General features: G+C 36.6%; 1 protein-coding gene across 1 annotated transcript in view; it reads left to right on the top strand.

Moving 5' to 3' along the window:
• LOC132119089 (arrestin red cell-like) overlaps positions 1 to 16,214 on the top strand; it is a 39,131-nt gene that overhangs the window by 15,583 nt on the left and 7,334 nt on the right. The window contains exons 2-10 of the mRNA XM_059528839.1: positions 7,829 to 7,859; positions 8,471 to 8,531; positions 11,572 to 11,616; positions 11,745 to 11,941; positions 12,136 to 12,195; positions 12,362 to 12,429; positions 13,094 to 13,229; positions 13,461 to 13,545; positions 14,710 to 14,782. Coding sequence (XP_059384822.1) covers positions 7,829 to 7,859; positions 8,471 to 8,531; positions 11,572 to 11,616; positions 11,745 to 11,941; positions 12,136 to 12,195; positions 12,362 to 12,429; positions 13,094 to 13,229; positions 13,461 to 13,545; positions 14,710 to 14,782 — 756 coding nt within the window. The remainder of the gene's footprint in view (positions 1 to 7,828; positions 7,860 to 8,470; positions 8,532 to 11,571; positions 11,617 to 11,744; positions 11,942 to 12,135; positions 12,196 to 12,361; positions 12,430 to 13,093; positions 13,230 to 13,460; positions 13,546 to 14,709; positions 14,783 to 16,214) is intronic.

Here is a 16,214-nt window from a genome sequence, read left to right on the forward strand (position 1 = left end):
GGTGTCATATTGCCACATAAATATGAAGTATGTGCTTGGTGTAATTCTGTACCTGCTTGTGTACTTTTACAAGTGAACACTAAAGTTTAGGGTTTAATGTGACCAGAAATGAAGAGTTATGCATGGTTTCTATATTGACGCACTTTCAGGCGTATACATGGCCACTTGTTTGTGTGTGTGTGTGTGTGTGTGTGTGTGTGTGTGTGTGTGTGTGTGTGTGTTTTAAGCTTTTAAAAATAATGTCTGGCCTTTACAGTGCTCTCTCCTTCTCGGCATGTCTCTCTCCCTCTATCTGCCTTGATAAATGTGCCTTTATTTAGCCCCTCTTTACCCTTCCCAAATTAAATTGAGACCCTGATTGATTTTCCCATCTCTCTCTCTGCTCACAATCCTTGACACTAATGAAGGTGCCTGGTTGAGTTTGTCTCCTCTGTGTGTGTGTGTGTGTGTGTGTGTGTGTGTGTGTGTGTGTGTGTGTGTGTGTGTGTGTGTGTGTGTGTGTGTGTGTGTGTGTGTGTGCGTGTGTGTGTCCTTATGCTGTAACAGGCTCCATTGTCAGTTCTGTACAGACTTGGGTCCATTTTTGGAATGATGTCATAGGTTTGATACCATCAGCATCACTCTTGGCCTCTGATTGGCTGAGGGTGAATTGGAGAGATTTGAGGAGAGAAATGAAAAAGTAACAAAACAGAGTAAGCTAAGATCTTCACTTCGTGTTTTTATGAAAGCTTTTTTTTCATCCAAAAATTGTTTTCAAACAACACCCTTTATTGTAGCATTAGGTCAGTTCCAAGGGTACGTCTTTTGCATTTTACATTTGAATGAGGGTACAGGAACCATTCACCGCCTCTGTGTGAGAGTAAGTATATTTGTGTACAATCACTAATATTTGCATTCCTGCAGAGCGGAGATACGTAGTCTTTTGTATACTTGTGTATGTTTCCTTGCTGTGTTTGGCAGAATCTTCCTTCAGCATTTCAGAAAAATAAAGTTGAAACTTGTTTGCGATGTGATCTGTGTGTGTTTTAACACCATATATCTGCTTGTAGGTAAATATTCAGTCTGACACTTGGTATAGGGCAACCATGAAACGTTGAGATAAATGTTTTCCTTTCAGAAATGTATTGCAGCAATAGAAATATTTCTAATATGCTGATTAGGTGGTTCAGAAGCATTTCTACTTTATTATTATTGAGCTTGTTGAAAAGAGTTGTATCTTTTAATATTTTTGTGGATATTTTTTAGGCTTCTTCTGATATTTTGATGAATAGAAAGTTCAAAAGATTATTTTTTATATATATATATATATATATATATATATATATATATATATATATATATATATATATATATATATATATATATATATATATATAAATACAATTTTTGTTGTAAAAAGTTACTTTTTTTTTTTTGTCCCTGTGTCTGTGTACCTGATTCACACTGAAAATCACACTGCCTGATTTTCTTTCTCTCCAATTTGCGGTCACCGTCTTTTTTTTTTCTTTCTTCAACAAATGCACGCTCTGTACTTTGTGTGTGGCGTCTTGAACTTTATGCCTCATTCTGTTGTCATGGCAACAAAAGGAAGCTCATCGGGCTGCTATGGTAACCGAATACAGCATATTTAGGTAAGCGTGCAGCTTAACTGCTATAAAGTGGATAAAAAGCCAGATTGTGGCATCCATATGTGCTCCTTTTATTTAACCCTTTGTGCTGCAGGCCTCGTTTCCCTGTGATGAAGAGCATATTAGTGCGATTGCTTATGTGTGTGTGTGTGTGTGTGTGTGTGTGTGTGTTCCTGATGTGGTTTGTGAGCATTTCTGGATCTTCTATATAAAGCCTGTGGTTTTTAGCAGGTGCATGCATATGCAAGCTGCCAAACAAGCACACAGACAGAGGTGTGAATGAGTGTGATGCATGTGGATTTGGCAGCTGCCCCAAACCTGTTTATAGGTTATGCAGTATTAATAAGATCTATTCATTAGAGAGCACTCGTCAGGCTGCGACTGTAATGCTGCTTCAAACTTTATCATCTAAGACAGAGTAAAGGAGATTCATCATTCACTTGATGAGGCTGATATAGAAAAAAAAATAGTCACACTGATGAGGAAGGAATTTGAGAAAGGAGTGGAGATAAAGAATGAAAGAGCTGAAGACTGAACAAGAACAATATGGAGATTGAAAGGATCGGGTAAGAATATAATGAGTAGAGAGTAGGAGTGGGTGATATACAGATAGAAATGATTAACTGGTACTTACAGAGTGTGCGAGTACTTTTGTTGCTTTATTGGCCTTGAACGGTTAAATACACATGCTTGTGTGTCAAAATACCCTCCTTTGCAAGTATCCTCATAAAAAACAATCATTTAGATCTTAAGTAAAATCAAATAGCTGAGTAATAAACTGTAGCCTATATTTCATATGGGCATCTCTTAAAGTGACAGCAGTCTAAAATTCCTGCTGTCGGTCATTCATGTTAATCAAGCAATAAAATATAGATCTCTCACTGCTCGTTGTCTTGAGGCTTTTTTAGACTTGTAATAGTTTGTAATAGTTTTTTATTTGTGATAATTGGCTGGTGACGAATTATGACAATTTTACGGTATTAAAATGTTTGATATAAAGACCTTATTAAAAGCAAAAATAACCAAACTGAGAAGTGCTTTTAAGAATATATTAGAACATTTGTAAGTTCAGTCTGTAAATACGTAATGGACATAATGTTTAATCAGTAATTTAAAACCCTTTTGGGTTGTACAAACCATAATATTTAGTAAGCTGTGTTCGCCTTACTCTTTGTCAAGTACCATTTTCTTTTAATAGCAAATTAAATGACAGAAAAACATGACAGAAAAAATTTGTAGCATTTTCAGTATTCATCAAAACTTTGATTATGTTGAATATTAAAACTTACAAGTGGATCAAAACTCAACACTGCAGTTCTCACAGAGATGCCTTTTATTAACTCAGAGCTCAAAATGAGCTCAACTGATTCCCCTCGCTGTTGCCCTGAAAACAACTTGACTTTTTCATCTTTTCATTGTTCATTTTAAATGTGATTTCTCTCTAAAGGACTACTTGATTGAAGGGCAAGCTGTAGAATTAGCCTAAATCACAATTTTTTCTTTTATTCATTCATTTGAGAGGCTTATTTCTTTTATTAAAGAGCAAGGCGCAAATTCAGTCGTTACCTTTAATTCATCAGAAAAAGCCATTTTTCTGCCAAGTCACATTTACTACTGTGTGGGTTTAGTAATATGATTAATAACGACATTAATATTATATTTTAATATTTTTTTAATAAGTATTTTATTTCTTTGCAGCAGCCATTACTTCAGTCTCACATGCCTCAGAAATCATTCTAATTATGTTGATTAGGTGCTCAAGAAATGTTTTTTATTATCATCAGTAATCATGAAAATGGCTCCTTTGTTGAAACTTCTTTGAATTTCGACGTTCAGAAGAACAGCATTTATTTGAAATAGTCTTTTGAAACATTATAAATAGCCTACGTCTCTTTTTTATCAATTTAATTTAATGAATAAAAGTGTTAATCTCCCGACCCCAAATTTTTGAACGGCATGCAGTTCATCAGCCTAACTGTAGACTGTCAACAGATGTCAAACGACTCGCAAACAAATATATTATAACCAGAAATGCGACTTGGGAGCCCAATTGTTTTAATCTGTAATGAAATACAGATGCACCCTCTGTAGTTGAGAAGCTCATTATGTGTTACTGGCATACAGGCTAACAGACTCACACTTATGTAGCACTGTCAGTGAGCTGAATGAGAATGTACACATGTGTGCATTCGTGGGTGTATTTGTGTCTTTGTGTCGTTTTGATAAATGTGGCATCCCAGCAGCAAACATTTCTTTGTACTTGTCATTTCAGAACTTCACAAGTCTGTGTGCGTGTTTGGCACCTATACAGGCCCATTGTTTAATGTCCTTTGAGTCTGAGTTGAGCTGGCATTCATGACTGAAGAGGATGGGGTCAACAGTCTCCATCCATCTCTCTCTCCCACACACACACACACACACACACACACACACTCACACTCTATCAGTGTCAGGCCGTGGCGGGAGCTCTGCAAGTCTTTTTCATAATATTCTCTTCAAAGGCATTTGTGGCACTTGTGAATGTTAGAGTGGGTTGAACATTTGGTGTGTGTGTGTGTGTGTGTGTTCACTGACACTTTGGGAGACTTGTGCGTGTGGTTTTATACCGGTGAGAGGTAATGACCACATGCCACTTCCAGTTCAAAGTGCTAGTGCGTGCAAGTGATTCAATGCTTTTGCTGTCAGATGAAAGCAGCTCTCTGAACTCTTTTTGTGAGGAAAAGAGAGGCATTTTCATCTATCCATTGGTCTCTGTCTGTCGGTCTATCGTTCGTTCATTTGTTCGTTCTATCTATCGTTCGTGCATTCGTTCTATCGTTCGTTCTGTCTCTTTCGTTCTGTCATCTATCTATCATTCTATCATCTATCTATCTTTCGTTGTAACCATCTGTCTATCTGCTGATCATTCTACCGTTCGTTCTACCGATAGTTATATTCTTTGTTCTATCTATTAGGACCGCATGATTACGACAAAAATCATAATTGTAGATTATTCACTTGAAATTGTAATTGCGAATTATTAATTACGATTATCACAATTTACACTAAATTGTTTATACCATTGTTTGATGCAACTGCATGTCATATTTTTATATGAATGGTTAATTGTCGCTTTGAACGGTTACGTAATTTTGGCATCCATAATTGTAATCGCGATTAGAAATTTGATTAATTGTGCAGCCCTGCTATCTATCGATTTGTCATTTTGTCGGTTGTTCTATCTTTCATTCTATCTAAAGATCTCTTGCACCATTTGCTTATGTCCAGATACAGCATACTTGTTTGTTTGTACTAATTTTGATTTAGCTATATTTTCACATAGACATTCATTTCTGGGTACAGTTTCATTCATCTCTTGGTATTTGTAATCACCTGAGCCATAAACGGTTTATTTTTGGGCCAGTCAATTCTTAAGGGCATCATGATAGGCTATATTTGTAATACATGTTGCTAGTAAAACCTGTATGTATTTAGGGCACGTCTACCTTTAAATGGCCATCAGTGGAGAAAAATGCTTTTGTGTCCATAATGACGTAGTTACAGCATCTCCTGTCAGCGGCCAGCGGGACCACGCTAGGCAGTCAAACTCTGACGACCCCTTGAAGAAAAGGCTGTTTAAAGCGGTTTGGAGTGGGATGCATAGATGACATAATGAAGTGAGGGATGGTGATTCTGAGAGAGAGCGTGACTCTAAAAAAGAAGGGAAGGGAATAAGGAGGGAGAAAGCACATGCTGTTATTTCTCCGTCATTCGAAACAGATGGAGCTCTGGGACGCCACTCCTCTCAGAGCAGGGTGAGACTGTTCCCTCTCATATGCTCTCCATAGTTCTGATGTCATCGCAGACACCCCCACGATCAGATCTCACTCAGACTTACTCCTCATTGAGCTTGTCAGGTGTGAAGTGAGAGGTTAGTTTGTATGTGGGGTGTGTTTTCCTGTGCTGAAGGCTCAGCCACTGCTGACGGTGCCACTCTGGTGTGTCATGGTGTGGTCGTCAGCTACTGCTGAGGGCGAGGTTGCACCCTTCCGTTCACCTATTTATTCTCAGTATTAAAAAAATACTTTTTTGGAAAGTAATAGGTGAGTTAAGTTTGCAGCATTTTTGCACTATAAATGTGGCAGCTGGAGAAAATCTTTCACCTGGATGACCTCAACTTTATTTAAATAAGCAAGAGATGCACTGACAAAGACAAAATGTCACCTTCCACGTTTTGCGTAGTTTCTTTATTTACAAAGTAACAATGACTGGTCCATAACCCAGTCCTTCCTTTATTTTTCTCAAGGTTGTGATGTTTTCTGTAAATTTCCACATTTTTTCTTTTTCAACCTGAAGCATGACTCATGTGAACTGAATAAAATCAAAGCAAAATAGCTACATTTTTTAATACATTTTAAAATAGGTTTATCACATGCATGGATAGGTTTCAACACCACAGCACAAGCTTATGGTGTAATATATTTGTAGTAAGACAATCGTTTAATAAATCTGTTGTCAACAATAGGGATTATTATTATTATTATTATTATTTTATTATTAAATATTTTTTTATCTTACAGTACAATAGTACTATTGCGGTAGTAACACGTATTTATTGATGTGTTCATTTTTTTGTAATTTAAATAATACTAAAATAAATATTATATTGAATAATAATAGTAGTAGTAGTAGTAATAATAAACAAAGACAATATTTTATTTCATTATTATTAAGATTATTTAAAAAGAAACATATTTAGAGAGAGCGAGAGACTAAGAAATAAATGGATGTTGTATTTTCCTTTCTTTTCCTGATCTCACGCCTGTTCTCTAGAGAGATTTTAAATATTGCTCAAATTGCATTTTTTCACATGCAAATACCATGGCCACTCTTTTTCCATATAATCGAATTCAATAAAAACTCTGAAATGACATAAAATTGAACCATGATGCTTGCACTGTAACTATTTGAAATGTTCCTCATCTATTTTCAGATTCTGTTATGGTGCTTCTGAACCATTTTGTAGTTTTAACCACCCAGATTTCATTCATTGTAATTGCAGGGGAAACAATAACCAGTCATTATTATAATTTTTTTTCCTTTTGTTTTGGTTTTGGAACAACATGAGTAAATGACGACAAACTATTCACTTAACCCTATATTGCTTTTATTTGCCTTCTCTTCATACTCTTTCTGTTTTAGCCACTCTTTCATGTTTTGTCATTGTGTGTTTCATAGTTTTCCACATTCAGATGAGTCACTGACACCTACAGTCTCTTTTGCGAGCTCTCAAACTCTCTTGTTCATTCTCCTTTGCTCTCCCTTTTTCTGGGCAGCTGCGTTAATCCCATTTACTGTTTTATGTTCTTCCTTTGTCCGTCTCCGCCTCAGTCTCTTTCCCTTCCTTTTGTCCAGCTGCTTTCTGTTTGCAGCCTCCTTGGCTGGTCAGTTTTTCATCATTTCTTTCTTTCCTTCCTTTTGTCATGCTTCTGCTCTTTCTGTCCCTCCTCTCGACTTCTGTCTCTCGCTCCCAGGGATAAATAAAGCTTATTCTTATGAGACTTTGTATATTTGTCCCTGTAACCACAGATGATAATTGAGTAATTACATTGTCTAACCACAGGTGGTCTGGTTTTAATGGCCTAAAGACGGATGTGGGGTCCTAATGTAACTTTTTATCGCACCTGCTAATAGCAGGTGATCTGAAAGGGTTTTTAATTTTTTTTTTTTTTTTCTCGCCAGTGTCTCACAATCATCCTGGGCTTGGAACTATAATTATAATACATTTTTTATTTTCAGTTTCAAATTAGTTAAATCAGTTAATTGTTTCTATCTTTGGATAGTTTTTATTATTTTTCTTTTTCTGTTAAAGTTATTTGCTGACTGAAAGCACTTTTTGGTTTTTGGTTTTAATTACATTTCTTGTATTTGGCACTTGCCAGGTGTTGAATTTGTACCCTTAATGGGTAAAAAAAAAAATACTAAAGGTGATATTTCCTATTTGGTTGAATTCTACACATTGTAGAATAGTATTAACTATGCTTCATTGTGAATACAAGCCTTTCTGATTTACTGGATTTGGCATTGCATTGCCCTGGTCTTTATGAAATAGCACAATGGCACTTCATTTCGAATCAAAATGTGCAGTTAATCTTTTCTTTAGTCTTTCATGCTGCTCAAGACATTGCTTTAATGACGTTCTCTCTTTCCCCTCATTACAGAGTCTTCAAGAAGTCCAGCCCCAACTGCAAGGTGAGATTCCCCAGAGTATGTTATGTGGTAGAAGGTGGGCTCTTCAGAGCTCTCAGTGGACCTCTTCCTTCCCTTTCCTATCTCTCTCTTGCTTCTCCTCCCTCATTTTCTATCCGTCTCTCTTGGTGTTTCTCTTCCTGTCCGCTTCTTTAAGCTCCTTTTAATTGCCTTGAGTGTGTCTTTAAATTCTCTCTTAATTTACTTGGTTGTTTGTTTGCTTCTGTCTTTTTGTTCTTCCTTTAACGGTTTCTTTATTAGCAGCACTGTGTTGGTTATTACAGCATTATTTCCTCTATAATCTCTCTGTAGGCTAACGTTTGTGCTATTTCCACCCAGCTGCTGCCTTCCTACCTTCTCAACCCTCTCATCTCATCTCTCTTTCGTTCTCTATAATGGAAAGCGTTTTGCATGTGGAGGATGTATTTTTCGAGATCACGCCGGCTAGAAGGGTTGTCTTCAGGAAGGGAGTAGATTATCTAGGGGTCAGCGTGGCATGCTTTAGGCTGTTTAAGTTCCTTGATAGAGGCACTGCATTGCTTTTTAAGTTATCTCTAGATTCTTTTGTGTAGCACGTTCAAACTTGTGCTTGTCTCTGATTTTACTCTTTCCAGCTCACAGTATACTTGGGGAAGAGGGACTTTGTGGATCATCTAGATCACGTGGACCCTGTAGGTAAGTCAGATGGGAGTTCCCGCTCAAAACATCTTGGTTTTTGTTTGAATTAGATGCCTTAGTAACATCAGTTACCTATTGCTGAAGAGTTGTGTCTTTGTGGAGGCAGTTGATGTTTATGAACATAATGCTTTGTGATTATATCTGCTTAACAATTATATGTTGTTAAAAAACTGATGTTACTATGAGATTTTTGGTTCCTCTTTATAATCCACCCTTTCAAGGGAATGTCTCTCACTCCATGTGGCATGGCAGCCAGTCACAGGAGACATCAGTCAGGGAGATATAGACTTTCCCTCATTACATTTGTGCGAGGAGATTAGCTCTGTCAGGAGTATTACATATTGTAATGGTAATCTTGTACAAGATAATTGTTAGAATGCAGTGTTAATAAACTACTGTTAGGAAGTTTGAGGTTGGTAAGATGTTTTTTTTTCTTTTGTTTTTTTTGGAAAAGTCTGGTTATGCTCACCAAGTAAGCATTTGTTTTATATACAGTCGTGGCCAAAAGTTTTGAGAATTACATAAATATTGGAAATTGGAAAAGTTGCTGCTTAAGTTTTTATAATAGCAATTTGCATATACTCCAGAATTTTATGAAGAGTGATCAGATGAATTGCATAGTCCTTCTTTGCCATGAAAATTAACTTAATCCCAAAAAAACCTTTCCACTGCATTTCATTGCTGTCATTAAAGGACCTGCTGAGATCATTTCAGTAATCGTCTTGTTAACTCAGGTGAGAATGTTGACGAGCACAAAGCTGGAAATCATAGTGTCAGGCTGATTGGGTTAGAATGGCAGACTTGACATGTTAAAAGTAGGGTGATGCTTGAAATCATTGTTCTTCCATTGTTAACCATGGTGACCTGCAAAGAAACGCGTGCAGCCATCATTGCGTTGCATAAAAATGGCTTCACAGGCAAGGATATTGTGGCTACTAAGATTGCACCTAAATCAACAATTTATAGGATCATCAAGAACTTCAAGGAAAGAGGTTCAATTTCTTGTAAAGAAGGCTTCAGGGCGTCCAAGAAAGTCCAGCATGCGCCAGGATCGTCTCCTAAAGAGGATTCAGCTGCGGGATCGGAGTGCCACCAGTGCAGAGCTTGCTCAGGAATGGCAGCAGGCAGGTGTGAGCGCATCTGCACGCACAGTGAGGCCAAGACTTTTGGAAGATGGCCTGGTGTCAAGAAGGGCAGCAAAGAAGCCACTTCTCTCCAAAAAAAACATCAGGGACAGATTGATCTTCTGCAGAAAGTATAGTGAATGGACTGCTGAGGACTGGGGCAAAGTCATATTCTCCGATGAAGCCCCTTTCCGATTGTTTGGGGCATCTGGAAAAGGCTTGTCCGGAGAAGAAAAGGTGAGCGCTACCATCAGCCCTGTGTCATGCCAACAGTAAAGCATCCTGACACCATTCATGTGTGGGGTTGCTTCTCATCCAAGGGAGTGGGCTAACTCACAATTCTGCCCAAAAACACAGCCATGAATAAAGAATGGTACCAAAACACCCTCCAACTGCAACTTCTTCCAACAATCCAACAACAGTTTGGTGAAGAACAATGCATTTTCCAGCACGATGGAGCACCGTGCCATAAGGCAAAAGTGATATCTAAGTGGCTCGGGGACCAGAATGTTGAAATTTTGGGTCCATGGCCTGGAAACTCCCCAGATCTTAATCCCATTGAGAACTTGTGGTCAATCCTCAAGAGGCGGGTGGACAAACAAAAACTCACTAATTCTGACAAACTCCAAGAAGTGATTATGAAAGAATGGGTTGCTATCAGTCAGGATTTGGCCCAGAAGTTGATTGAGAGCATGCCCAGTCGAATTGCAGAGGTCCTGAAAAAGAAGGGCCAACACTGCAAATACTGACTCTTTGCATAAATGTCATGTAATTGTCGATAAAAGCCTTTGAAACGTATCAAGTGCTTGTAACTATATTTCAGTACATCACAGAAACAACTGAAACAAAGATCTAAAAGCAGTTTAGCAGCAAACTTTGAAAACTAATATTTATGTAATTCTCAAAACTTTTGGCCATGACTGTATATATATATATATATATATATATATATATATATATATATATATATATATATACATATACATATACATATACATATACATATATACATATACATATACATATATACATATACATATATATACATATACATATACATATACATATACATGTACATATATATATATATACATATATATATATATATATATATATATATAAATATATATATACATATATACATATACATATATACATATATACATATACATATATATACATATATACATATATATATACATATATACATATATACATATATATATATATATATATATATATGTATATATGTATATAAACTTTTAAATAGTAGTGCTAAATAATTGTAGTTTTTACTTTGTGTTAGAAGTCTCAAAAGTTTTACTGTCTTTCCAATTAATTAATTGATTTACTGATTAATGTAAATCACAGATAATGTACTTGTGTGAGAATATATGCGAAGAATAAATGTAAGCCTTCAAATGAAGTTGTTTCAAAGACATTGTTGTAGATTAGTAAATAAATTTGACAAAAATTGGCTGTGGAGGTCGATACATTGTTTGTTTTATTGGCAGATGATTGAGCACAAGCCTATCGCTGGCCTACAGTCCATAGAAACCCATTTTGAAATTACACAACACTAAATTGAACTACAACTGCTTACCTATCCACACATGCATATGGATGTGTTTTGCCCATTGCTTCACCTCATAGATTTGAATATATATTTTTTAGTTCAAGTTAAAATTGTTCAAATACGGTGCAGACTGTGAACTCACAATGCATATAAATAAATAAAATGTTTAGTGAAGGAAAATTCCTTATTACTACATTTTTTTTTGTAATATTATTTATTTTAAAAAGATACTAAATTAAAGTGTTAATTTTAACAACTCCAGGATTATTTATACTGGTTCTTTTAATCAATCTTTCACTCTTCTTATTCACTCGCTCTGTATTTTGTCTGACTTTAGATGGGGTGCTCTTGATTGATCCGGAATACCTCAAAGACAGAAAAGGTAACACATATTGTGGTTTATTTTTGCCTGTTATGTCTGTTTCTTTTTTTAAACAATAAATAATTTGAACCAAAACAGTATATTATATATTCTTCTCCTATGCCCTGTGCTTTGTGCCCTTTTACCAGTGTTCGTGACCCTGACGTGTGCCTTTCGTTATGGCCGTGAAGATCTGGACGTGCTGGGCCTGTCTTTCCGAAAGGATCTCTTCATTTCCAGCTTCCAAGCATTTCCTCCTCTGCCCGAGGAGCGCAAACCGCTCAGTCGCCTACAGGAGAGACTGCTCAAGAAGCTGGGCCAGAACGCGTACCCCTTTAACTTCACGGTGACTCTTATTACTTTTGCTTTTCCTTTCACTTACACATTTAAGTGCTTGTAATGTTCAGCTGTACATATGCGTCTCTACAGACCCAATCAAATTGAATAAAAACTTTCTTATGTGATGCTGTTAGATTTTTATATTCAGTGACAAGGTTGTGGCCAAGTTAGTTTGCTAAAGTAATTTTATTTGTTGGACAGATTCCTCAGAACCTTCCCTGCTCAGTGACTCTACAGCCCGGCCCAGAGGACACAGGAAAGGTAATGACGCTAGGCATGGCCAAAGCTACATCGTCTCAACATAAACTTAAAACTAGTCGACTTTTTAATTGACCAACATATCCCTAAGCTGCATGCGCGTACACATTGTTTAAAACATATTTTCTTTTCTCTCAGTGGTCATTTATCCCTGCATTTTGACTTCTAGGCATGTGGTGTTGACTTTGAGGTCAGGGCGTTCTGTGCTAAAACTGTGGAGGAGAAGACTCACAAACGGTAAAGTGATGCTACTTGTGAGGTTCTTTTCTTTTTGACTGTTTATTCTCATTCAGTGGCCTGTTTACTTATCAGGTACAATATATCGGCAATATTAAGCGGTGCATTGATGTTTGAGTCCATTTCCCAAATAACGTTCAGGTTGTATAGACTACCATTCAAAAGTCAAGAGTCTGAAAGATTTATTAATTTATTTTTAAAGAAATCGATGCTTTTTTTTCAGCAAGGATACATTAAAAAAGTTTCAATAAAGTTTTTGTATTCTTTTGTGGCAGTAAAGACATTGTTTTTAAAGATTTCCATTTCAAATACATAAAAAAAAAGTGTCCTGAAAAAAATATTTTTGATTTCCACATAAATTTTAAGCTGCACAACTGTTTTCAGTGTTGATAATAATAAATAATATATCATTATAGTACACTGAAAAATCATGTCATGTGACACTGACGATTTGCCATCACAGAATTAATTTACATTTGAAAATGTATTCAAATAGAAAACAGTTATTTTAAATTGTAATAACTTTTCACAGTAAGTTTCATTGACTTATGGACTTCTTTTTAAAACATCAATCAGGCCCCAAGCTTTACTCCGTTGGCGAGACATTATGTTTCTTTGTGGTGTCAGTTCAACAGAAGTTGTCTAACTGTCCTCTTCTTAACAGGAACTCTGTGCGATTGGTCATTCGTAAGGTGCAGTACGCTCCAGAGAAGCCTGGTCCACAGCCAATGGTGGAGACCACACGCTGCTTCCTTATGTCTGACCGCTCTCTTCACCTCGAGGCCTCGCTAGATAAAGAGGTGTGAACATACATCTAGCCACAGGCAAACTTCCTCTATTGCCCTCTGCTTATAATTTATTGAAGTATCAAGTTCTGATGTCTTTTTACTCAGCTGCTACTGAAATTGCTTTCTTTCAGTTTCATTTTTTTAATGTAGTTTACGTTAGTGCATAGTGCTAAATAAGTGTGTAACAAATGTGCAATGTAAGCAAATTAAAAAGCATCAAGTATTGGATTTCCTTCTTTTCAGCTGTACTACCATGGTGAACCTATCAGTGTCAACGTCCATGTCACCAACAACTCCACCAAAACAGTTAAACGAGTTAAAATCTCTGGTGAGATGAACATTTCTTTTCTTTCCCCAAACATGTATTTACAGTAAATACTGCAGTGCTTTACAACCTACAATGAATGTTTTTCACTGAGTACTTATTTTTAGAGTTGCATTTAGAATTGCTAACATAGCTTAAATCCTTTCCTCTTTCCTGTTGCTTTTGTCCTGCGTCTTTATCTAGTGCACTCACAGATGTTTACTGCAGATAAATGTTGTTTACTTCACTTTTTCGTGATTCATCTGTGAAAGAATTGTATAATATCTTGGTAGCTCCCAGGTTTGTTTGCACTGTAATACTGCTTTTGCTGTGCGGTGGTTGTAGTCTGTGTCTCAAAAGTCAACGTGAAATGTTGCTCATAACCTAATTTACTTCTGGAATGTGACATTTCTGAGTGAACTGGATATTTAATATCGATTAATATTTACTAATTATTTTTACTGAAAATGAAAATAATATATCAGGTACTTCTGTTCAAACATTTGAGGTCTGTAAGATTTTTTACTAAGACTCTCATGCTTTCAATTGGTGATAAATACATTAATATTATTAAATGTTATTATAATTTAAAAGAACAACTTTCTATTTTAATGTTTTAGTATCCAATTTATTCCTGTGATGGTGCTGGATTTTTTTTTTTAGCAGCCAGTATTTAGTGTCACACAGTCTTCCAAAAATCATTCTGATATGCTGATTTGGTGCACAAGAAACATGTAATTATGATCAATGTTGAAAACAGTTATGCTGCTTAATACATTTCTCTTAATATTAGAAAGTTCAAAAGAACAGCATTTATTTAAAATAATAATCTTTTGTAAATTTTACATCTTTACTGTCAGTTTTGGTGAATTGAATGCACATTTTAATCAGCAAAGTGTACATTTTTAAGTGACCTCAAACTTTTGAACTGTAGTGTATTTAATTTCGATGCCATGTTGACTTGACGGAAGCAGTGCTTTCAAAACTGTACACAAGTTTGTGATTATAATGTGTTTTTGTTTAGGATATTCTTTTTTAAAGTTTGCCCTTTAGGTCGTCTCATGTGCCCATGTGTAGTTTAGTGTGAATGTCAGCTGTCCCGCCTGTGATTTAATTGTGTGTTTGGTTTGTGTAAGCTCCCTTCCGACCCTGGTAACCCCACTGTGTATCCCTGCTCTCTCCCCACAGTGCGACAGTATGCCGATATCTGTTTGTTCAGCACTGCACAGTACAAATGTCCTGTGGCTCAGGTAGAAGCAGAGTGAGTAGCCCTCTGTCCCAAATTCTCCATCTCTCTCTACTCTGTCCCTATCTTCACCTCCGTCATATTCAGTCCTCCATCATATCTTCTGTTTTATCCTCTCCCCCTCTTCTGTTCTGTTTAAAATGCCCCTATTATGGATTTTTGAGTGAATGAAAACTCCTTCAAAGTTTTAAATCTGAAAGTGCACCGTGTATAAAGTTATTGTCTCACAAAAGAAAGAGTTGACTCTGAATCATTGAAACGAGTCATTTTTAAAACGAATCCCAAGCCGTTACATGTTTACGTCAACATGAAATATTAGCATATTGCTGCCCACTTGTTGGTCTTTTCACATTGGTCTGAATGAAAGTGCAAATTCCTTCTTTGCTGCTAGGTGCTGCTTTTGGAGCAGTAAAAATAGCTGTCTCCCTGTTGCTGTACACAAAGCAGCACTGCGCTCATAAACGCTGCTTTATCAGGGATTACAGGCATGATGACATGAAAATGAGACTAATCGGACCAATTACGGCAGGTTTGGGAAACTTAATCGTTAAAAGAATCATTTGGTAGTCGTTAAGCAAATAAGGTAAAAATAAATGCATATTATAAGACTATGAAAGTGTTTTTTGACATTGCATGCATGTCAGCCTGTTGTTGGGGACTCCCAAAAAACAAAATATGAACCTTTCATAACCCATAATGGGGGACCTTAACAGGTCCTGCTTCTCATTTGACCTCAGTTATCTCTTCTTGCTCAGCCTTTGTTGCTGTGAAGTAGGAGTGTGTTTAATACACATCTCACAAAGGTTTATGTATGGTCAGAATAGATATACCATTTAAAGGGACAGTCCACCCAAATATGAAAAATGTCATTATTTTCTCACCCTCTTGTCATTACAAACCTCTGTGACTTTTTTCTGTGGAACACAAAAGAAGATATTTTGAAGAATGACTAACCCTAACCCTAACCATTTCCTCTTTTTGTATGGGCAAAAAATCTAACAGACGTCAAGGGGAACCAAAACTGGTTACCAGCAATGTCTTTTGTGTTCAAAAGATGACAGAAAGTCATACAGGTTTGGAAACCCATTAGAATGAGTGAATGATTGCAGATTTTTACATTTTGGGTGACCTATCCCTGCTTAATCCATGCTCGTGAAACCAACCGTCCCGTGGAAACTTTGTTAAAAAACTTTGCTCCTTCTCAACCCTTGTTAATAGCTTAAAGTTTGATCGCTCTGTGACCTTCTCAACCTTTCCGTAATGTTCATTCCGGCTTTTAATAGTTGCATGCCTTGACGTGACACCAAATACCTCGATCCCTTCGTCCCTCTGCTGACAGCCCCTTGATGGTCCAGCTTCGCCACATAGTCAGTCATTTTTTAGTGCTGATAGAACGACGAAGACTGTTCTCTCTCAGTGCTACAGGTTACAGATGTGGTTCTTTACT

The sequence above is a fragment of the Carassius carassius genome, chromosome 3, assembly GCF_963082965.1.
Source record: "Carassius carassius chromosome 3, fCarCar2.1, whole genome shotgun sequence".
NCBI classification, from domain to species: domain Eukaryota; kingdom Metazoa; phylum Chordata; class Actinopteri; order Cypriniformes; family Cyprinidae; genus Carassius; species Carassius carassius.